The sequence below is a fragment of the Podarcis raffonei genome, chromosome 1 (assembly GCF_027172205.1).
Source record: "Podarcis raffonei isolate rPodRaf1 chromosome 1, rPodRaf1.pri, whole genome shotgun sequence".
Lineage (NCBI taxonomy): Eukaryota > Metazoa > Chordata > Lepidosauria > Squamata > Lacertidae > Podarcis > Podarcis raffonei.
The window spans coordinates 125,126,698-125,151,229 of NC_070602.1; the positions used below are offsets into that span (position 1 = coordinate 125,126,698).

Sequence of the window (24,532 nt, forward strand, 5' to 3'; positions counted from 1 at the left end):
GGAAATCTCCGGGGACAGCGGGGAAGCGCAGCGCGTCTTCCCCACTGTCCTCGGACCTCCTCCGAAGGCTGGCGGTGGGGCGGAGAGACCTTCTCCCCCCGCCAGCCTTCGGAAGACTGCTCCGAAGGCTGGCGGTGGGGCGGAGAGACCTCCCGCCGCCGCCAGGCTTCGGAAGGCTCCTCCGAAGGCTGGCGGTGGGGCGGAGAGACCTCCCCCCGCCAGGCTTTGGAAGGCTCCTCCGAAGGCTGGCGGTGGGGCGGAGAGCCCTTCTCCCCGCGCCAGCCTTCGGGTGGCTGTTCTGAAGGCTGGCGGTGGACTGCCAGCCTTCAGAACAGGTCCGGGGACAGAGGAGAAGCGCAACGCGCCTTCCCCTCTGTTCCCGGACCTGTCCTGAAGACTTGCGGTGGGAGGAGGGTTTTCCTTCCCACCGCCAACATTCAGAATGCTGTTCTGAATGTTGGCGGTGGGCAGGAAAGCCTTTCTCCTCACCGGAAGCACCGCAAGCTCCGGGAACAGAGGAGAAGCGCAGCGCACCTTCCCCTCTGTTCCCGGACCTGTCCTGAAGGCTTGCAGTGGGGAGAAAAGCCCTTCTCCGCACCCCCAGCCCGGCAAGCGGTTTCCATAGGAACGCATTAATTGATTTTCAATGCATTCCTATGGGAAACCGTGCTTCGCAAGACAAAAAACTCGCAAGAAGAAAAAACTCGTGGAACGAATTAAATTCGTCTTGCGAGGTACCACTGTAGTTTAAATACTGAGCTTAGTGACTGCAAATTGCAATGGTATTATGAACAGGGAATGATGTGATGTTAGGAATCCCATCACTCTTGCTTGGATCTAGTTATCTTTCACACAAAATTACACAAGTATGGCCTCTTTACTTTGGATACTTGTACAGTTTAATTTGCAAACAGAATTTTTATAACAAATTTCATTTTTCCAAATCATGTCTACTTGTAAACTTTTTTTTATAGAAAACCCAGGGATAAAATGAATTTAAGTTGTGGAAGGCCTTAAATTATGTTACAGTAGAAAATACAGGAGGTAGAAGGTAACTCAAAAAACTAATGCAATGTTAGAATCAAATCTATAGCTCCTGTAAGCTACTAACACATGGTTTTAAAAACCTAAATCTGGTGTTCTCTAATGACCATAGAAAACACAAACATAAATTTGCCATGAGAGCCCTTATATCATGCTTGATACAGGGAGGTAGGATGTAAGAATCAGGACACAAAGACATGACGTTTTATCTACTGCTCCTGTTTGCTTTACTGTTTTTGACAACTTAGTCACCTTCTTCAGTTTCAGACTCAGATTCTGAAAGAAAACAAACAAGTATTCCAGCATGAGAACACTTTGTAAACTTATTCAAATGAATGCACAGTAAGCAAAGCGGAATTGCATCAGGCTTACTCACCTTCCTCAGCATTCTTGAGCCATTCTACAAACTTTTTCATTTGTTCCAGAAAGACACTCTTTCCTTTGGCAACATGTGCATCTTTATACCATTTCAGGATGGGTTCTTCACTTAGAACCTCAGCTGTTGAAAACAAAGTGGGGTTAGGGGAAGCAGTGTCTATACCTTCACGCAGCACAGTTTAGAAAACAGGTGCCAAGTCAAACCATGTGTTTTCAAAGCACAGAAGTGCTTAAATGCAAACTCTCTAAAAAAAAACCACCAGTAAGTTTGCCAAGCCACGTTCCTCATGCTCTGTGCTCTTAGCATTGTTTGGGCTGTAAATTCCACTAGACTTGACCAGTTCATCAAGCAATACATTTTATATGTTGCTCAATCACATCTTTGGAACTGAAGCCTCATTAAAAAGGTAAGGGGACCCCTGACCGTTGGGTCCAGTCGCGGGTGACTCAGGTTGCGGTGCTCATCTCGCTTTACTGGCCGAGGGAGCTGGCATACAGCTTCCGGGTCATGTGGCCAGCATGACTCAGCCGCTTCTGGTGAACCAGAGCAGCGCACGGAAACGCCATTTACCTTCCCGCCAGAGCGGTACCTATTTATCTACTTGCACCTTGACATGCTTTCAAACCGCTAGGTTGGCAGGAGCAGGGACCGAGCAACGGGAGCTCACCCCGTTGCGGGGATTTGAACCGCAGACCTTCTGATCGGCAAGCCCTAGGCTCTGTGGTCTAACCCAAAGCACCACCCGCATCCCTTGAAGTCTCATTAGGACACCCTATTTTCATCAACAGGATACTCATCTACATCTCAAAATGTAGGGGTTCTGTTAACACTATTGTGGGCAGAAGACTATGACCCTTTTCAACTGGCATAATGGAATTATGGGCTGCAGCTTTCTTCTTTAAGATTAAGACTTTACTGATAAGCATCAGAAGCTACAGCTTAAGTAGTTAAAATGAATTAAAGAGAGTTAAAATGTTAAACTCTTGAGTGTTCTCTCTTCTTTTGCACATGACTAAGTGTTAAACCATTACCTTTGTAGAAGAGCACCACTATTTTCTGGAAGGCTTTCATGAAGTGGATGTTGTCATAACAGTACTCCTGAATCTTGAGCAACAGAGTCAGTTCAGACTGACCTTGGGTTGTAAAGGCAGCAAGAAGAGGGCTGTATTGCTGTGAAGATTATAAGAACAGTTACGTACAGGAAAAAACCCACACACGCTTTTATTCTGATCAACAGCTTCCCAGTTCTCCATAAATGTGCCTTTAAAATGTGTTGGAGAGGGAGTTATGGGTGGTTGTTTTTTGTATTACATATTTTGTGCTTTCATTTTGTTTTTTTATGTTGTGAACCGCCATGTGATCTTTGAAGTGTGGTATACAAGTTTGAAGTGTGGTATACAAGTTTAATAAATAATAATGTTTTGCCTATTAGTTATGCACAAGCTAGCATACACCAGAATACAGCTTAAAATTGGGCTTATCAGAAATCACCAACACGTAATTTGTCCTAAAATGGACACGTACATTTTCAAACCCCGCTGCCAAAAAATGCCTCTTTCATGAAGGGAAAAAATCCTGACAGCAAAAACCAGCTGTCTGGGAACTTCTAAGAGGACTTCCCACAGACTTCCATTGAATGAACCTTTTGTCCTCTGGCTGTTGCTGAACTGCAGCTTCTCATTGTTCCTGGCCACATTTGCGGGCGCTCATGGGCATTATAGTCCAGCAACTTCTGGAGGGCTCAAGGTTCCCCACCCCAGTCTTAGAACCATGCACCGCCAAGTCGGCTATTAGTGATTTCCATTTTCTTTTACAGACAAAGTAAGATTTTTCGAAATCCAGGAACTCAACATTTTAGGAAGAATGTGAGCCCTACATTGTGGCATTCAGGGTACACTTTCCACGGGCTTACACTGAATGAGATAAGCTTATATTAAATCAGGAAAAATGAAGAGAATCCATTTGAAAAATCTAGTTCTCATTTTTATGCAGCCTATTCTCTGCATATCAAGATTGGCAATGCAGTATTATGACTGGGACCGTACAACATTATGCAGCGTAGAATATTTCTTTTTCGGAGTTCTAGCCACTAGCTTTCATTCCCTGTCCTACTGTCCAGTGCACATTCTGTGCCCACTGAGGAGGTTCAGTCCCATATTGGCCTGTTTGGGGCTTTCCCGCTCTCCTATTTTTGGGGGGGGGGGTTGTGGTGGGAGACACATTTATGTACAACCCCAGCTACAATCATTAAAAAAAAAATATTCATTTGATTTGTCTGCAAACCTCAGGGTTACCCCTAACATGACATCTGCATGAGCACCTGAAAACTCAGCTGGATATAGAGGGAATGATCATGTGGACTTTGCACCCATGCCGGCAGGGCAATGGACCCACAGAAGTTTGCTTATATGATATACTTTTTAAAAAATGAACATACAAATACCTTCAAGTGCTTGATGGCTTGTTCTGCTACTAGCTCCTCTTTTTTGTTCCATTCCACAGTGCTCATTACACTGGACCAGATAATGCCTATCACAGTCTGTTCTGATATGTTGTTTTTCTTCATCTCTTCCTTGACATACAAGATGATCTAGACAAGCAATTCCAGGGAGTGTTACATAACATTCTTGCACGTGTATTGACAAGCTTTGCTTAGATTTTCAGATATGGATTTCCTTGGGCCTAGAGATTAGCTTTGTTCTACCCAAGCAGTAAATGCTACAATACTTGGCACCGCCCTTGAGTAATAACTACTACTGCTACTGCTGCTACTGCTACTACTACTTATCATTTATACTCCAGCCACTCTGGGCGGCTCCCAACAGAATTAAAAGCACAATGAAGCATCAAACATTAAAAACCTCCCTAAACAGGGCTCCCTTCAGATGTCTTCTAAAAGTCAGATAGTTGTTTATTTCCTTGACATCTGATGGGAGGGTGCTCCACAGGGCAGGTGCCACTACCGAGAAGGCCCTCTGCCTGGTTCCCTGTAACCTCACTTCTCACAGGGAGGGTACATTGTGCACCACCTTTTAAGACATTTCTGTCAAGACTCAGAATGTGAAATTCAAGACACAGCTCAAGGTGCGAACAGCCATTATCCCATTTCTTTCTACAGTTTCTGCCCATAGACACAGGCATCTTGCTGCTCCTTCCCCACCCCCATTTTAGAATATAAAATGTTAATACATTTCTCATTGATCATGCAAAGCAAGCACAGAAACTGGGCAGCCCAACTATGGTAGCCTTCCACCCTCCAAATTGCTTGGATCCCCAGCTACCACGAGCTATCAATGGCTATGCTGCCGGGGGATGGTGGGAGCTCTAGTCCTAAAACACCTATGGTTTGTGCACTGCAGCAACAACAACCAGCCCTTAGGAAGCAAGGTGAAACCAGCCAGCTGTGTCCCAAACCCTTGCCAAGGAAAAGGGATCAAATCCCTGTTCAATCACAGAGCTCCCTGGGCGGTGGCCTTGGAGAACGTCACCATCTTGCAGACCAGCTTTCTTCACAGGGCTTACTGCACAGATCAAGATAACCCAATGCATGCTTTCCTGGACTCCTTGTAGGATGCAAATGTGATAAACACAAGAGCATTATTCACAGGTGAAAAGGCTATAGCCTGAACAGGTACAAACGTATATGTGAGCATGCTTAACTGTTCCTGAACATTATCGTTATTTTCATAATTATCTGCAGTTATTAAAAAAATTATTAAACAAGGTTTCATACTTCCCACCTTGCTGTCAGCATTTTACATTGTGCGGACATTAGTGCAATGTTAATTCGCCAAACAAACTTGGAAAGAAAATATTATAACAGCAAAAATTGTTACAGCAACTGAAACAGCTAGAAAACCAAGCTACTTTCACATTCCTTAGTTGCCATGGCAGATGCCAAAGTTATGAAACAAGAGTATTAGAGACCAAAGAGGCTCATAAGCTATGAGCAGAGGAAACCAATGGACTTACATCCTTAAAGTTATCCCCACGTGACATCTGCTCCTGAAGTTCTTTCTGCAGTTCTTTACGAGCCCCTATGCACTGCTGGTTCCGGACGTATTCAGAGAGTTCCTTTAATCCTGCATCAGTGAAGTATTTTGTGAAGTGTTCAAGGCTTTGCTTGTTGGCTGGAAAGAGTTCCTGAAACATTGATATTGATTATTTGCGGTGCACTTTAAAAAACGTTGCACATTTCAAATTACTTCATTTTCAGCACCAAAAACAGATTATCTTATTTACTTACCATCAGCCTGTTGTCCATGTTGACTTTACGAAGGCTAGCAGCCACTGCATTGATATCTTTTTCATTTATCCATGATTTGAACAGTTTTACTGCAAAGGCTGCTGAAACACCTGCATGAGGAGTTGTATGGTTACTTTTAATACTCTTGAAGAGGTGTCCTGCTTAATACTGTCCTACTATCAGATGTGACTTACAATAGGCCCTCCAGACGTGATTGGCTTCCCAACTCCCATAAGTCCCATAGAGCACGGCCAATGGTCAAGAATGATGGGAGTTGTAGTCCATCTACATCTGTAGGCCACAGGTTAGCATATAAAAACACAGGTGGCTTTGTTGTCTCAAACTGTTAGCAGATTTTGATAATGAAATCGTTCTTTGTGTATCACTTCCTGACTGGCTTCATGAGGAAAGGTTTTCTAGCACTCTCACTGGACGTGCAAAGGTCACATTAGATGATTAAATGGTTAGGGTTTTGCTTCACTATAACCAAAACAAATGCAGAGTCTGTTACCTAGTACCTACTTCAACCTGTGAATCTTAAAAAAAATCTGGGTCTTGTAGTATAAAATTCTGAGAAAAATACTTATATGCTAGGAACTGGGGTTGGACAGGACTTCCACTGGTGAAGAGAAACCTAACACACTGTGCAGGAATACACCTCTAAATATCAAAACAGACAGGGAACACTTCCAAAATAGTTTACCACCATTACCTTCTTTAACTAGATTCTCATTATATAGACTGTTGAGAATTGACGCATTAAGTGTCCCATTGGCCAGAAGAATACCCGTCAGCATGGCCAGTTTGTTCCGCTCAGACTCTGAAAAACCTTTCAAGAATAGCAGCAACTGCAAAGGGTAAAAGGCATAGTCAACACTCTGAAACAAGCGAAGTACTGAAATCATTTATGAATGTTACCATGAAATATAAAGGAATGTATCACTGGAAACAAGAGTAAGACTCCCTTTTGCAGAATTTTTATTATAATGACTAAAGTCTTACACGAAGTTTTTGCAAAGCCACTTACTCTGATGCCCATGGAGAACTATACCCTCCAGGTAACCAGAAAATGAAACTTTTATAAATGGGACAGAAATTATTCTTTTTTTCAGGCCCTAAGTGACTAGCCAAGGAAGCTGTGCACATGCAGGCTAAATGTTTTGCTAAATAGTAACACACAAATCTATAAGGCCATGGTCCAAAAAATAGTTTCAACTTGTAATACCTTTTTGACTTCATCCTCAAAGCCTTTTTCCAGGTATTTGTAACGCCTGATCAGCTTGTTAAAGACCTAAAAGACAAATGTTAGCAATTAAGACTATAGTTTTCATAGAAAAGGTGGGCAACCTGATATCTAGGGGCCATATGCAGTCCTGCTTTCATTTTATGTTCCCCCAGCGCCTTCAGAATCTTCCCCAGCAAGGGGATTCCCCAGAATCTTTGCATCCCAGCAGTAACTTTCTGTCAATTTCCTCAGTTTGACAGGCTTTCCCCCTCTCTATGTAATTTCAGAACAACTAGAAGAAAGCAGTATTTTTACCTGATAAAATCAACTGATTAAAAAAAACTTTTTTCCTTATTATTTGACTTGAGGATAAGGAAATCCCACCCCTCCAATAATCCGGAACACTTTTGTCTCTGGCTGTGCCTATCACTGCTCCGGCTCTGGTCAGTGCTAGCAGGTATCCCTCAGCAATTAAGCCCTCAACAATTCCTGTTGAGCTCAATCACGAACTCCTTATACATGCAATCTTGCTTTTTTGTGGATGTTTATATTGCTGGGAGGTAGAATCAAGAAAAGCCATTTTTAAAAAACCAACAAAACAAACCTGAGCAAATGCTTGCATCGTTTCTAGGTCTTCCTGTGCTGCAAACACACAGACATCTGTGTGCATCATGTCATCTGCCAGTGTACCACCTGGGGCTATTGAGAAATTGGTGTTTAGTTTTACAAGAAAAGCTAACATTGGCTAAGATCACTTTCACTAGTTAGAACAGCATTTAAGTTTAATACAATGCAATGTGAAGTAAATCAACAGAAAGTAAAAACCAACTATTTAAAGTTCAATGGCAAATGGAGCAAGATAAAAATCTTTCCCGGTGCTAAGAATTAGGAGCCCCACTTTTTTACAGGGATGCTAGTTTTTCAGGAAAACACTGAAGGCTGACTATAAGCTTTCATCTTCCTAAATTTGAACTGGATCATCAGTTGTTAACAGGTACCATAAGATACTACGTCACTTCTGTGTTTTGCGAAGCCCTTCACAGAGAAAAGAGGTCTAATGCTATTATATCACCTCCAGGCTTGACTACTGTAATTCACTCTACACGGGGCTGCCCTTGAAGCTGTCCCAGAAACTCCAATGGGTGCAGAATGCTGCAGTGAGGCTCCTCACGGGGTCTCTGCCATGGGAGCATATTCACCCAGTGCTTTTCCACTGGCTCCCGGTGGAGTACAGGGTCAGATTTAAGGTGCTGGTTTTGACCTTTAAAGCCCTTCACAGCCTAGGACCCTCGTACCTACGGGACCGCCTCTCCCGGTATGTCCCACGGAGAGCCTCAAGGTCCATAAATAGCAACACCCTAGTGGTCCCGGGCCCTAAGGAAGTTAGATTAGCCTCAGCCAGAGCCTTTTCAACACTGGCTCCGGCCTGGTGGAACGCTCTGCCTCATGAGACCAGGGCCCTGCAGGATCTGATTTCTTTCCGCCTGGCCTGTAAGACAGAGTTGTTCCGTCTGGCCTTTGGCTTGGAATCAATTTGATTCCCTCCCCCTCTTTATTTTTTCCTTTCTCCTCCTGTGATGAGGCTGCATTTTAATGTTGTATTTTAATCTTGTTTTTTAAGTTGTATTTCAATCAGCTTGTTTTTGTTATTGGTTGTTAGCTGCCCTCAGCCTGGTCTTGGCTGGGGAGGGCGGAGTATAAATAAAATTTATTATTATTAATTATTATTATATTCTTGAGGGTACAGAGGCTGCATAATCAGTAGCAACTGAGATCATGACCAATGAATGGTTGGTTAGTTTTAAGATCTAACCATGCAAATACACAGGCACACTTCTAAACCAAAAACCCCCTCTTAAGGTCACTTACCCAGCATTCCACCAGCCACCAGAATGTCAAAGAGTGTCTCTGCATAGCGGCGATAATCAAGTTTTGCTCCAGAAGCATCAAGGAATTTTGCTACTGCTTCCAAGTCACTGCCAGTTTCATTTAAACCTTGAATAATACAGTCCTGAAACTGAGTGGGGTCAAACCTCTCTTTTTCATCTGCAATAAATAAAATATTTTGTGAACATAGTACTATTTATTACACTGTTTTTTAATACAGAGAGTGGCCGCAAAGTAGGTATACAGTTCAATCAATGAAATTCATCACAACAAATTATATGGGTACAAATAACACACACACAACAAAGTGGCAGTTAAATTCAGGCTGGGAGTTGGAAAAAATAGTGGAGCCAGATAAAATTTATTATTACTATTATTACTATTATAATTTATATACCGCCCTATACCCAGAAGTCTCAGAGTGGTTCACAGAACAAGATAAAAGGATTTTTCTTTACTGATATTGTGAATGATGACAGCAAACTTGAATCATAGAATCATAGAGTTGGAAGAGACCACAAGGGCCATCGAGTCCAACCCCCTGCCAAGCAGGAAACAAGAAGAAAGCAAGCGAACTCTAAAGCAGTATTACCTACTGCTGGAAACCTTTCTTCTTTGAAATACCCTTCGAGAGTCAGGGTTGACCAGGAAGTAGGACACTCAAATCATGCTAATTCACTAGAGAACAGTACAGAAGTGGGTAAAAGAGCCTTCTAGGACTGGGGCATGACACGGCCTCTGTATATGTGAAGTCCCGAACCCAGTTCCCCAGTATCTCTCACTCTTGTTGTACAGGTTCATACTGCTGGTACATCAGCCTTTGCCAGCCAGCTGCCCTCCAGCTAATGCAAGTTGGCTATTTGGCTAATGCAAGTTGTAGTCCAAAACATCTCAATAATCACAATACAAAGAAACACAACAAGTTTTGTATATGGACAACTATCACACTGTATGGCACACTGCTGAGACAGAAGATTGGCATTTAATATACTGCACATCAGGGGAGCATATTATGGCCATTTTCCACTTTAAAAGTTACTGGAGATTTCCATTACATTTTGGAGAGGCCCATCACCAGGCCCTTTAAATATCTATGCTTTCCCCCTTTTTGCATGCTATATGGTTTGGTATTTTTAGCAAAATACAAAACAAACCCTTTTCTGTCAAGAAGTGTGCTTTAAAAAGTTAGCACCCACGTTCTATAGATCAAAATAAAATGGTTCCATATCAGCCTTTGGCTACACCCTTCTTTTTCTGGCGTGGCACCAGTAAATTGACAATAATTACCTGAATTATCAACCAGTATCCAGCCCAATTTTCAGGATGTGGAAGTCATAAGTACAGCGTTCATGACTGAGCAACCATTAAGGTCTGCTTCAATCTTCCACAAACATAGGTATTTCCCTTTCACTTTAAATAGGGATTCTGACACAAATCAGTTTCTTACTGAGCAAGCTAACTCTCACCAGCAGTTCCAAGAGCTATTTCTACCTCTCGCCATTTTATCACATTCTGGTTCTCTCTATAAAAACCCTCATATGAATGCATTGCAGAAGTTCTCTTTAAACTCATCTATTAAAAAAACAAACTTCATGGGCTTGCCTTCATGAATTTGCTATATCCCTAAAGATCTTTGAATGGCCAGCTTCTCAGCTTCAAATAAGCCACTTATCTGTACTAGAACACAAGATACTCTCACTGTAAGATACCAGAAGTATACAACAGACAGAAAACTAAGGGCCACAGTCACAGCAAAATCATTTTTGGCATACCGTAAGTGCTGTCAGTTTGAGCACTCTCTTAAGCCAAGAATATCTGGTAAAAAGCAATCAAAATATCAGCTGCACCTGAAATATTAATTAGCAGTCTATTCATAATGGGCTAAAATTTTAGTACCACCCACAGAAATTCAAAGTTGTTATAATTGCTTGCTACTCCACTTCTGAAAACATTACATGGAAGTAAATTCCATGAATATGAGAGGATCTTCTTTCACTTATGACATTTAGAACTCAGGTATCAGTTTTCTTTGATCCTCAAGATACTGAGCATTTGTTATCCAAAGACTAATACCACAGTATTATGTCATGTGTGCACTCCAGCTCACCCACCATGTTTCAGCAGATCAAGACAGTACTTATCTATTTCTGCTTCCGGATCCCACACCCACCTACTAATTTGTTTATTGGAATTCCACCTTTTTCACTCAGTTCAGTTTCATTCTTTCTCACTTATTTGAGCAGAGCAGTACTAAACAGCAGATTACACTCTTTTCCCTAGAACATCCTGACATGAAGTGTGCAGCTCCTTCAGTTTCAAAGGTTTAACAAAAACAAAACAAAAAAGCTGGAAGGTCCACCATAAAGTTGAACATGGATTACAGAAGTGAGTTCAAATAAGACCTTGTATCATGGACCTATCTCAACTCTAAATATTAGATTCCGGGTTCTGGCTCAATGGCAATAATCAATTTTGTGATGTTTTTATGCTGGCACAGAAGTTCATGTGCTTTATCTTTTAAGTCATAGGATCAAGATTTGCTTTCACCTTCACAAGTCATTTAACTGAAACCATACCAAAATAATCTTTAAAATAACGACATTTCACTTTAGAATTCATTAAAGCTACACTTTTCTCTCCTTTTACTGAAGAAACACTGAACAGACAAACACTCCTTAACATAATTACTATCCACAAGTTAGTATTCCTGTGCTTTCTGGCATGCCACATAGCCAGTTGGCTGGACTATTTATATGTCATAGTAGCAAGAGATATACGCCCTGTGCAGAGGCAAAATTAAGGCCCTTTCCTAGCCATAACACCTTTGAAAGCTCGTAGTTGACCGGCTTGAAGAAAAGTTAAATATAGCACCTACCCATCTAAAACAAACATCTCTCCTAAAGCCAGGCATTAAAGAACCATGAAAATTTGTATCCATGGGTACAAATACCATATGGCCCCATGGAGCCTTCAATGTAAGGCTCCTCAGGGTTTGATTGTATTCCCCCTGCTATTTAACATCTACATGAACCAGCTAAGTGGGGTCATCCGGAGTTTTAGAGTATGTTGCCAGCGATATGCCAACGACACACAGCTCTTCTTCTCCTTTACATCTGCAGTTGTGGCAGTGGATGTGTTGGACCATTGTCTTGCCTCAATAATGGACTGGATGAGAGCCAAAAACTAAAACTCAATCCAGATAAGATTGAGGCACTGTTAGTGGGTGGTTCTCTTGACTGGATGGATAGGAGGTTGCCTGATCTTGATGGGGTTACATTCCCTCTGAAGGAACAGATACACAGGTTAAGGCTACTTCTGCATCCGTTGCTTTTCCAAGGCCTTTGGCTAATGAGCCAATCTATGGCCTTCTAAACTGTGTGTAGATTGTTGTTTTTTGTTTGTTACTATGGTATGTATTTTAGTGGTTTTATACTATCTGATATTGTAAACCACCCTGTGATCCTTGGGTGAAGAGCAGGTGTGGAGGGTGCATACAGGATTAGACAGAGAAGAAGGGGTAAGTCCTGCTGCATGGGCATAAGTCTATTTCACTCATGCTAGGATGCTGCTGGATACAACTCACAGTGAATAATTTTGTTCAAGTTCAGTATGTGAGAACATCTGTGTAAGATAAATCAAAGGCTGCAATGTGATTTTTAAACAGACTAAAAACCTGTCACTGGGAGACAAAGGTGAATGGGTTCATTAGTTCACTGGCTTTAATAAAATTAAGATTTCTGTTTTAAACAAATATTTTTATTTTAAAAGCAGGTGATAAGTGAAGAAAACAACAACAGGGTTATTGATACTATTCTCACTCTTGCATTATATGCAAGACATAGCTGCCTTAATATAAAGAAGGTATAGTTGATCAAGGATCAATCCTAAAGACTTTCCACCAAACTGTCAATGCAGCTTTCTGTGTGTGTGTGTGTGTGTGTGTGTGTGTGCATGCGCGCAAAAACACAGTACAGACCACAAGCAAACTTTCTCTCAGATGTCCAACTGTATAATACAGAAACAATTTAATTAAGCATACATATAATTAGGCTTACCTCTTTTCCTAGTTTTAAAACGCTGGCCTGATAGCGTTGGCTTTTGCTGCTTTTGATTATTCATAAAAGACACCCTATGGAAAGAAACAAAATTTTCAAGATGTATCAGTTAAGCAGATGATCCCTAAGAGCTTGGGAAGACTTCAGTTAAGCATCTGCCAGCTATTGGCAACATCCTAAAAATGCATCTTAATGGTTTCCTATTTTATTTAAGTATTATTTTCTACTTTAATGTTTGGAAACACTGTTTACAAACCTTTTCCTATGTTTCAAAATACATAACAGACCTCGGGTTCTATGATGCCTAAATTGAGTAAATCTGGGCTGAGAGATTAGAAACATGATGTTTTTCTTCCTCCTTTTCCCCCTTGCATAAGAATTCCCTTCTCCCTTTCCCAGTTGGTTCTTACCACAGTTTTCCCTAAGATCTAAACTGAACCAACTACAGTATGGTTAGAACAAATCAAGCATTGCCATGATCTGAATCTATGATTTGAAGACCAAATACTTTGACTTCTGAGGCGAGTAGTTGATACTGGACCAGCAGTTATCAACACATCAGAGCGCTGGGACTGAGACCAAGAGACTCATACCTATCAAGGCCTGTTAATGAACTTGGGGGTCAAACTTAACTTGGAATCGGGGGATTCCAACCTCATGATTTTTACCAGTACTCTGCCTAAAACAAGTAAGGCCATAATTAAGTCAGGACTAGCTCCCTGACAAAGTGTTCTCTTGTGGGCCCTTTCCTATGTCAGTGGGCTCCAAGCACTGCTGGGTAAATGGCGCAGCAATCTTTTTGTTTCAGTGCAATCCCCACCGCAACACTAGGCTAGGGGCACTGTGATAGATTTTAAGCTGGTTAGATCCAGTCGCCTGACACTGCCTGCAGTGAGATGAATCATAAGATGAAAGTATCAAGATAGCCAAGGGGTACATGGCTATGCCCTCACACCTCGACTTCATAATTATATGTAAAAAGAGAGGCTCTCAGTCCAAACATATTAATTGTATGTACAGAATCCAGCCTTAACACAAAAAAACAAAAGCATGAACTGCATTTAAGGCTTCAAGGGAAAAGGGGGGGTTGGGGGGGCAGGCAGAGCAGCAAGAGTATCACAATGTTTAAAGCCCTGTTCTTGAATTCATTCCAGATTAAACTGTAAACAAGAACGAGACGAGTATTTTAAAGGGGTATTTGTGGTACTCCGTATACCCCAACAAGGCTGTAGTTCTATGACCACTTCCTTGGAACTAACTGCACCTGAACAAAACGGGATGATTCTGAGCAGGTGTGCTTAGGATTACAGTACCTGCTCTTCCAAAAAACATAGCTGTGTAAAAAACACAAGGCAGGGCCAACATTCCTCTGGCATATTTCTAGGTATTGGGGTGTGAATGAAGTTTTGGGGATGGGCTAAAATTTCTCAGAATTCCTGAATGCATTCCGGGAGCATATAGCATAACCAGAGTGAAACTAGCTATCCTCTTTCACGTTTGTGGGGTGGCAGGGCTTGGATTTTGAGGGGACCCAACTTACTAGCAACCCCATGGCTACTGCTTAGCTAGGGGAAAGCCCCCCCCCGTGCCTTGGAATAATGTTACATCAGAACAGAATATCAATTCAGGGTGCCCAGGGAGAAGAAGGAAAATAACTTAAGACAGTCGTGTGATGGGCCAATGGCCGTAATAAAGATCAATACAATACAATAACTTAAGACGCCCTTCACGCTTTTGCAAAAAATGCGGGGGGGGGGGGAAGAGATGCAAAAATCTGTTTTATCCACAGGGCTCATTTCACCCATCCTCGTGGTATTTAAAACTCCTCCTTTCCCCACCATGGTCTCTCCCAGAAAAAACAACAACCAAGAGTCACGAGCGCATACAGATTTTGGAAAACGTGCCAGCTAATCATCTCGCACCGAAGCAAAAAGGCTGAGAAATTCTGACACTCAAGGCAGTAGAAACATGAGACGATTGGACCCTACTGAACTTGGGAACCCCCAACAAAAAAATTATAACTTGGCAAAATATTTGGATTTTATGATATGTATTTGTACAATTTGGAATATTCAATGTGATGTGATTGGATTGTTAAAATGGAAAACTTAATTAAAAAAAAGAGAGAAATTCTTTTCAAAATGCCATCACCAAACGTTGAGTCCCCTCCTCCTTCCCCACCAGGCGCCACCCACTCAGCCCCGGGAGGTGTCCCCACCCTTCACCCCCCTCAGGAAAGACACCCCCATCTACAAACACGGGTAGGCCGTGTGAATGTATTTTTTGTGGGGGGTTGCCCCGCCTCGTGCCGCTGCCTGGGCCGGAAACGGGCCTTTTCCCGGAAGGCTCTTCCCTCAGCCGACCCGAGGCGCCCTCCTCCTCCCCTCCCTCACGGCCTACCCACCGAGCCCTCCGGGCGGAGGCGGCCGCTGCAGGAGCTGGAAGCGATGGCCCCGGAAAGGAAGGGGGAAGTCTCCCGCTAGCGCCGCCGCCCCGGCTAGGCTTGAGTCCCGCGCTGCTGCCCCTCCCGGCCGCCGCCGCCACCACAGCCGCGTCCCCCCCTCCCTCAGCGGCGTCACTGCCCAACAGAGGCCGCCGCTTTGTTACCCGCCAGGCCGGGCCGGGCCAGAGGGCGCGGGCGAGTGAAGGGAAAGGAGGGGGGAGGAGGAGGAGGAGGGGAGAAGCAGGCCCAGCAACCGGCCCTGCCAGCGCGGCCGTTACGGGCCAGCCTCGCGCCGCGCTCCCCGCCCAATCAGCGCCCGCCAAGCCGCGTTCTCTCCCCACCTCCCCAAGCTACCAATCTCGCCGCGCGCCTCGGGCCTCACCGACTTTTAAGGCAGGAAAGGAACGTCCAAGGAGCACGAGCTTGACTAAGCGGCGCGACGGAGGACGGAGAAGGCGGGCGGTCTGAAGCGGCTTCAAGTCTCCACCCCTTTTCCTCCTCTTCTACTCCCCTCCCCACACTACCTCCCCCGCGAGGAGAGGAAACAACGCGAGAACACGCGGGTGACGGGCAGGAGAGAGGCGAGGCCTGCTGGGAAGGAACTATTATTCACAGCCGTCACACAGGGGAGAAAAGTGTGTCGTGCTGAGGGTCGAGTGCGTGACGCCGGCTAGGCCTAAAGGGGTCTTTTTTAATTGTGGGGGGTTTGGTTATTTCCTCATACAGAGAGGGAGTTCAAGTTAAAAATGAAGCAAATGTGTTTGTTTTACCCTACCCCCGTTTGTTTCGGAAATGGGCTCGTCCAGCTCGCCCCCTCCCGAACTACGTCACGTTGCAATGGGCTGCGTTCCCTTGGGCGGGATTTGAAACGAGACTCTGCTCTCCGCTTCCACTTCCCCTCCCTAAGTAGACGCGTCCAGGTTCGTCCTTTTCCGGGAATGGCCGGGATTCTTCGTGGCGCAATCCATTGAGCCGAAGTAGGGGGACTTAAGCGGCGGAGGAGGCCAGGTGGTTATCACCGTAGGAGGAAGCAGCCCAGACTTTCTGGTTTGCTTTTGAAGTTTCGTCTGTCTGTCTGTCTCGCAACAATGAGAGCTTGCAAAATAAATAAATGGTGCTTATGACTTTTATTGTTTCCGCGTTTCTATATGTATGGTCTACTTGAGATTCCTGCATTGCGGGGGGTGGACTAGATGACCCTGGGTACCCCTTCCAACTCTACAATTCTGTGATTTGGTGGTAGCGGTTTCCATCAGCCAAAGGAAAAAGGGGGAGGGGAAAATATGCAAAGGTTCATTTGCTTTTAAACGCAGTCGGGTTTTCTAGTGCGAGGAAATTGTAAATTATATTATTATTATTATTTGTTATTTATTATTTATACCCCGCCCATCTGGCTGAGTTTCCCCAGCCACTCTGAACGGCTTCCAATCAAGTGTTAAAAACAATACAGCATTAAATATTAAAAACTTCCCTAAGCAGGGCTGCCTGATGACGCTTCCGGAACTGTCCATCATCATCATAATCATTATTAATAATTATTCCCGTGGTGCAGGATTTAAGACAGGATTTATGTTGTGAACTGCCCTAAGATATACGGATGATGGGCAGTATACTAATTAATTAATTAATTGCATAATAGGTGGCAGCTTATCTCTTTTGTTTCATTATGGTATCACTTGTCAGCGAGAGTGAGATCTGCTTGTGCCCTAAGCCTGCAACATTCAGGAGAAAACCGTGCAGGGTAGCAAATTCTATGGCAGTAACTGCAAAGCCATAAACTACACAAGCACTGACTGGGAAGTTGACTGGCAAGGTCAAAGACAGGGAGGCCCTGGTTCACATCCTGACTTGGCCATGGAGCCCATTAGGTGATGCCTGGTGAATCTCATACACTTAGCCTAGCCTGACTCTTGAGTGCTGTGAGGGACAAAATTAAAAACCTGGGGTGTGTGTTGAGGTGAGGAGAGCTTATGTAGGCTGCTCTGGACTCCTTGGGGAGACAGCAAAATACAAAAATGAAATAAGTAATTCATTGTGACTCCTACAGTTTCATAATAACAATTTTTTAAAATTTTTTTATTAGTTCTCAAATCATCATGCGAGCAAAGGTGATCATCAACAGGATAATAAATGATTACAGTTAATGCTTTAAAAGTACTTGACCATTATTTTACCAGCTAACTGCTTCCGTTTTTATGGATCTGATACCACCACCACAGGTATGTTCAGGTTGAGGAACACAGACCAGTGGCTTATGACAGCCTTGCAATGTAGTCCAGAGTTGTTCCTATTTTGCAAGTAAAATTTGCCCGCCTCCACAGCGCACTTTGGCAACACGTGGTCACTTTCTGCTGATGACAGTTTTCAGTTTCCTTAACAAGAGATATTGCTATGTGGGTCTACTCTGAGTAAAGGTTAATTGAATACCAAGTCTGGGCAAGTTCCAGGATTAATTTCAGCTGTGCCCTAACATTTACTAAATGATTCTCCCTACACCCACATGATCCTCAAAGCCCAAACCAAATCTCACCCCTCTCTAACTCCTCTGAATAAAAGCTGAGGTGTATCTGTGTGCCTGGTAGGCAGCCACCTAATTACAGCATTTTATATGCCTACAGTTAGAGATGTAGATGTCAATGGCCATTACAATACAATATGAACACAAATCACAGATGTAGATATACGGTTGCTAATTCTCACAGTTTGGAATTAAATTTTCTTATCCCTTATATGACGTCTATGCTTGATTATACGCCTGCTGAAATTCACAGATTTGTTTTCGTACATTGGTAATTTTTAAAAATCTTGCACAGCTGAAATTAATATCATTGTCCTTCTTGTGTGTGATTAGACTGCAACTGCAACTGAGGAAGAACATACAAAAGCAAAAAACTTTGGCGGAAAACCAGGACGTTAGTCTACTTCAATAGCCCATGGTTTATAGGTCCCAGGCTTGTCCTTTGGAATCTAAAAATGAGAGAGAGAAACAGAAGGGCTATTCTTATGTGCAATTTCATATTAGGAAATAAAAGAAAATCAACCAATATAAAACTTGTTTTAATGAGAGGAAAGCTACAGTGCATTGAAAAATGTGAGGTACGAGTTTATATCGCTCTGTACATACTTCAGCCATTGAATCACTGTAGTTTAGTTTTTTCCTCTCTAACAGAACTTTTTTAGACATCACTTTGCAAGCTTCCATACCTGCATGCTATATAGGCAGCACGAACAGTTATTATTATTTATTTATTGAACTTGTTAATCACTTTATCTTGCTCAGGGCAAACCAAAGCGACTTACAATTGTGAAATCGTTCACACACACATACAGGGGGGTGTCTTCTGCCTAGTGTACGTTAGTTTATTTGCCCCCATGCCTTTCAATACCCCATTATACTTCTTTCTCCCTCCTGTGAGTTTATTGATATACTGGAAGCCCAAGAGCAAAGGATACCCAGAGGCTTCATCCATTGTGCAATGTTGTTGTTGTTTAGTTGTGTCCGACTCTTCGTGACCCCATGGACCAGAGCACGCCAGGCACTCCTGTCTTCCTCTGCCTCCCGCAGTTTGGTCAAACTCATGCTGATAGCTTCGAGAACACTGTCCAACCATCTCGTCCTCTGTCGTCCCCTTCTCCTTGTGCCCTCCATCTTTCTCAACATCAGGGTCTTTTCCAGGGAGTCTTCCCTTCTCATGAGGTGGCCAAAGTATTGGAGCCTTAGCTTCAGGATCTGTCCTTCCAGTGAGCACTCAGAGCTGATTTCCTTCAGAATGGAGAGGTTTGATCTTCTTGCAGTCCATGGGACTCTCAAGAGTCTCCTCCAGCACCGTAATTCAAAAGCATCAATTCTTGTGCAATGTAGTCAGCTTCATAACTGCATATTTATTTTCTTGTGGTGAGGTACCCTGAATATGCTCAGAGCCTGCCTGCTCTGGCACCAGGCACACAAGAAACACCACACAATTTCATTTATTGAATGAGGCATGGTTGGGGGAGAGCACTATTTTGGCTTTTGCCTCAGCAGCAAAATGTTTTGGAGGGGCCTTGACGGGGAGCCATTAGAAGCAGGAAGGGAGACACTTCCTGCAATGCCTTTTTCAAACCAGAGATCATATATCTCTATTACTATGAGGTATAAAAAATGATTTAAAAAAATCTTTTAAACTGTTATGCATATGAAGGACCAAACCTGTACATACCTATACAAACTCAGAACAGAAGCACGGTAAATCTCAGTGAGTTCCATGGGGCTCACTCCCAGGAAATTAGCTACAGGTTTACAACCTTGATGTCAAATATTTCCAAGAGCAGCCTTTGAAAGTTATTTTGCAATTATAGTTTTCTGACACACACCCTCCCCGCCTTCCCTGTTGAAAATGATAAGTAATAATAATTATATAGTATAATATGGCGCAAAATTGTGAGTGGCTGGACCTGATTGTCCTTGTGCAGCATCTTGAGCTCTGGAAGCAACTAAGGTGAAGAGTGTGAAAGGAATTTTATGGTCTTAGATATATGGTAATGCTCATAAGCGTACCAACCAAGCATGTACATAGATCAGCACAGGAAGACTGACCTGGAACCATTTTGATTCCTAAACTGAGCAAATGTTTTCTCTGCAAGGTCAAAGTGGGAAACCTCCCCATTGTCTCTTTCCTCACGGATCCTGTCTTGGGGGCACATTTAAGATATGAATAGGGTGTGAGCCTGCGACATGGCCCAGGAACTAAGTATTTATCATTACAAAAGACTGGCCAGGCTACCCAGGCAATCCAATCAAGTAACCTGCCAGACAGGAGATAAACAAGACAGGAGAAAAACAACATTCAAATTTCTGTTTTAAGACTGCCTTTTCTGTGATATGGTATGATGTATCTGAGGGGTGGTCTTAGGTTACACCCCTTCTGTTATGTATGTATGATGTTTCTGGGGGTGGTCTTGATCTACAGGGTGGCAACAGATCAATAAAGATCAAGCTTACTAGCTGCTTTGCTTCTCAATATTCTCTGGTTGACCTCTGTTATTCTCTCCTACAACAGGGAACCTATGTAAGGACTCTATATGGGCTCTTGGATACCCCATAAGGGAAAAGGGCAATTTTTGTTTACAATAAGGGCAAGGGTAGGATTCTGGTCATATCCCAGGACTGAAGTTTGTATCTTTTGGAGCAGGACTCTAAATTACAATACTGCTCCCTAGTGCTTTATTTAGCACCTTTCAAGTATTTGAAGCACTTACTGTCCGATTGTTGTGGGCATCTGGATATTCCAAGGGGGCCACAGGTGAAAAATGTATAAATGGGGGGCCACAGTACGAGGCTAGGAGGCCACAAATAAATAGGGGGTGTGATAGGAATTTTATGGTCTTAGATATATGGCAATGTTCATAACCGCACATACATAGATCAACACAGGAAGGCCAACCTGGAACCATTTTGATTCCTAAACTGACCAAATGTTTTCTCTGCAAGGTCAAACTGGAAAAGTCTCCCCATTGTCTCTTTCCTCACAAATCCTGTCTTAAGGACACATTTAAGATATGAATAAGGTGTGAGCCTGTGACCTGGCCCAGGAAATACCAGTATTTTACCACTACAAAAAAATGGCCAGGCTCCCCAGGAAATCCAATCAAGTAACCTGCCAGACAGGAGATAAACAAGGACAAGAGAAAACAACATTTAAATTTCTGTGATGTAGGTGGGATGTATCTGAGGGGTGGCCTTAGGTTACACCCCTTCTGTGATATATGCATAATGTTTCTGGGGGTGGTCTTGATCTACAGGATGGGAATTTCAAAAAGTCTTTATAAGCCCTTGCACAGCAATTTTGGGGGTCCTCCTCCTTTCCTGCGAGTGAGGGGAGCACCATGTTGCAACAGATCAATAAAGATCAAGCTTACTAGCTGCTTTGCTTCTCAATATTCTCTGGTTGGCCTCTGTTATTTTCTCCTACCAATAGGGAACCTATGTAAGGACTCTATATGGGCTCTTGGATACCCCATAAGGGAAAAGGGCATATTTTTATTTACAACAGGGGCCACAAAGGGAAGTGAGCAATGAAGGGGGGGAATCTTTTTTTTTTAAAAAAGTTAAAAATCCTGATTGACTGGCTATCCGCTTGGCCAATCACATGCAGATAAGAGGGCAGCTCACCAGGACCTAGTGCTCCTTTTTGTCCCGCTTTTTCTTGGAGCAGTCCTGGTTTGTTTCTGGCAGGAGAGGGCAATCGCTGAGGCTCCTGTAGCCACTCAATCCAGAACTCCCAGGTCAGGTACGGACGGAGGTGAGGTTGCAATGGGTAGCCCTGAGCGAGTCACAGCTACTTGTTGCTACCGCCTGGTCTGGGCCCGGTGGCAGTCTGGAACTGACTCTGTAAGGCGCAGGGTGCAATCCACTCCAGCACCTAGTGGATCGGGGCATTTGGATGTTGCTGAGGGGCCGGGCTCTGCAAGGCTTGGGGTGAAATCCACTCCAGCGCTGAGCTGAGTGGGGTCATCTGGTGCTGCTGACTTGCATCTAGTAAATAACTAAGCATCTACTCAGAAGAAAGCTGCACTGATTTCAGTGGGCCTTACTCCCAGGTAAGTGTGTGTGGGAGTGCTCTATCTAGGCAACCAGGGCTCCTCCGGATGACAAGAACTTTTTGCACCAGGTCAGTGAGAACCACTTGCTTTTTAAAATTCTCCCATATACAGTATACAGAACTCCCTGTGTGCCTTTTGGACCGCATCTAATAGGTTTTTTCCCTCTGCATCAAATAACTGGGCTCAAATAAGTGTTGTTTACTTTTTTATAATACATGGAAGATGGATCTCCCTCGGGAGGTTCTGGACTCTCCTTCCCTGGGGGTTTCTAAGCAGAGGTGACAAACCTAGACAGCATCTTGAAAAGCAGAGACATCACCTTGCCAACAAAGGTCCATATAGTTAAAGCTATGGTTTTCCCTGTAGTGATGTATGGAAGTGAAAGCTGGACCATAAAGAAGGCTGATCGCCGAAGAATTGATGCTTTTGAATTGTGGTGTTGGAGGAGACTCTTGAGAGTCCCATGGACTGCAAGAAGATCAAACCTCTCCGTTCTTAAGGAAATCAGCCCTGAGTGCTCACTGGAAGGACAGATCCTGAAGCTGAGGCTCCAATACTTTGGCCACCTCATGAGAAGAGAAGACTCCCTGGAAAAGACCCTGATGTTGGGAAAGATGGAGGGCACAAGGAGAAGGGGACGGCAGAGGACGAGATGGTTGGATAGTGTTCGCGAAGCTACCAGCATGAGTTTGACCAAACTGCGGGAGGCAGTGGAAGACAGAAGTGCCTGGTGTGCTCTGGTCCATGGGGTCACAAAGAGTCGGACATGACTAAACGACTAAACAACAACAACAACTTTTTTATAATACATGGAAGATGGATCTCCCTCGGGAGGTTCTGGACTCTCCTTCCTTGGGGGTTTCTAAGCAGAGGTTGGGTGACCATCTGTCATGGATGCTTTAGCTGAGTTTTCTACATTGCAGGGGGTTGCACTAGAAAGATGACCTTCTGCGTCTTCCATCTCTATGATTACATTATTCTATGTTTTTCTGCTTCAACAATATTTCATTATGTTCCCATCATTTTATGTAATTGTATTTTGTATAAATTATAATAATTACCGTATTTTTTGCACCATAACACTCACTTTTTTCCTCCTAAAAAGTGGGGGAAATGTCTGTGCGTGTTATGGAGGGAATGCCTACGGGTGGCATACCTACGGATTTTCCTCCTCTAAAAACTACATGCGTGTTATGGTCGGGTGCGTGTTATAGAGCGAAAAATACGGTATAAATAAAATATGTTCTATTTACAAAAAAAACATTTAAATAGCTACCTTTTTACTGGTACAACGGGGGCAGGGCATGGACATAGCTAGGATTTTTGTTAGGGGAGCAGGCTTTTGTTAGGTGTTATAGGAATTCTAAGGTCTCATACATATAATTCATATGTTCATAAATCTACAAGGCAAACACATACATATAAACCACGTGTTTGAAATAGTACAGGAGAGCAATCCCGAAGCCATTTTGACTCTCCCAAATTGACCTCAAATATTTATCTGCAGTGAGGAAGGAAATGGGAAAGTCTCCCCATTGTCTCTTTGCTCAAATCCTGTCTTAAGGGCGTATTTGAGTATGAATAGGGTGAGCCTGTGACCTGGATTCAGGAACTAAGTATTTACCATCACAAAAGAATGCCCAGGGTGCCCAGTTAGAGGAATGGCCATTATCAGGTATCTTGACAAACACGAATTTTGTTGGAGACCGCCTCCTTCTGTGATGTATGTATGATTTTGGGGGGTGGGTCTCTGGCTACAGGGTGGGCAACTTCAAAAGTCTATATAAGGGCTTGCGCACCATTGTTCTGGGTCTCTCCTGCCTCCTGCATGTGGTAGTGAGCACCCTGTTGCAACAGTTAATAAAGATCAGGCTTACTAGTTGCCTTGCTTCTCAATATTCTCTGGTTGGCCTCCGTTATCTTCTCCTACTGATAGAGAACTTACTTAAGGACTCTATACGGGCTCTTAGATACCCCATAAGGGAAAGGGAGCAGAGTTTTACTGTATTGATTTTTACTTATTTGGGGGGCAGCGGCCCCCCTGGCTATGCCCACTAGACTAGATGGTCCTCCAGCCATTTTTTCCTAGGTTCTCTGCTCTGCTGAGTCATACTGGGCCCCTCAGTTCTCTACCTCAGTTTTCTGTGTCTTGCGGATGCCAACAGGAAGAAAGCACAAAATGAATGAAATAGAAGGTGGTGGTGGTGTTTTTAAGGAAATATTTACCATCTCTGTAAAGTCATCAACACAGGCCATGCGAATCCTTTCTATGTTCAGTGGACTGTCCATTGTGAAAACACGGTGCAATCCTCTTTCCTTCCGGGCGGCAGCCACTGCATCCCGTATAGCAAAAAACACAGAGCATGCTTGGAATACTCCAGCTTCACCTACACCCTGTAGGAAGATGAAGACAACCAACGATGGAACACAAAGATAAGGGAAGATCCATAAAGTTTAGACCAGGGGTCAGCAAACTTTTTCAGCAGGGGGCCAGTCCACCGTCCCTCAGACCACGTGGTGGGCCAGACTATATTTTGAAAAAAAATAATGAACAAATTCCTATGCCCCACAAATAACCCAAAGATGCATTTTAAATAAAAGGACACATTCTACTCATGTAAAAACACACTGATTCCCGGACCGTTCGCCGGCCAGATTGAGAAAGTGATTG

The 24,532-nt window shown here is 43.5% G+C and overlaps 2 protein-coding genes across 5 annotated transcripts in view; both read right to left on the reverse strand.

The window, feature by feature from the left end:
* Positions 1 to 876: 876 nt before the first annotated feature.
* BZW1 (basic leucine zipper and W2 domains 1) lies at positions 877 to 15,787 on the reverse strand. Of its 4 annotated transcripts, none has more exons than XM_053361167.1 (12): positions 15,662 to 15,787; positions 12,837 to 12,910; positions 8,764 to 8,940; positions 7,499 to 7,593; positions 6,895 to 6,960; positions 6,382 to 6,517; positions 5,670 to 5,779; positions 5,396 to 5,566; positions 3,867 to 4,013; positions 2,455 to 2,593; positions 1,421 to 1,543; positions 877 to 1,320 (listed from the first exon to the last, which is right to left on the reverse strand). In XM_053361167.1, the coding sequence occupies exons 2-12, from the start codon at positions 12,898 to 12,900 to the stop codon at positions 1,289 to 1,291; spliced, it is 1,260 nt and encodes a 419-aa protein (XP_053217142.1). In that variant the 5' UTR covers positions 12,901 to 12,910; positions 15,662 to 15,787; the 3' UTR covers positions 877 to 1,288. The 4 variants fall into 4 exon arrangements, with proteins under 4 accessions (XP_053217142.1, XP_053217124.1, XP_053217133.1 ...); XM_053361149.1 differs by having other exon boundaries at positions 15,666 to 15,772; XM_053361158.1 differs by lacking the exon at positions 15,662 to 15,787 and adding an exon at positions 15,241 to 15,356.
* A 1,957-nt stretch (positions 15,788 to 17,744) lies between these two features.
* Positions 17,745 to 24,532, reverse strand: part of LOC128399517 (aldehyde oxidase 4-like) — a 71,745-nt gene continuing 64,957 nt past the window's right edge. The window contains exons 34-35 of the mRNA XM_053361087.1: positions 24,088 to 24,255; positions 17,745 to 18,246 (exon numbers count right to left, since the gene is read on the reverse strand). Coding sequence (XP_053217062.1) covers positions 18,193 to 18,246; positions 24,088 to 24,255 — 222 coding nt within the window. The 3' untranslated portion in view covers positions 17,745 to 18,192. The remainder of the gene's footprint in view (positions 18,247 to 24,087; positions 24,256 to 24,532) is intronic.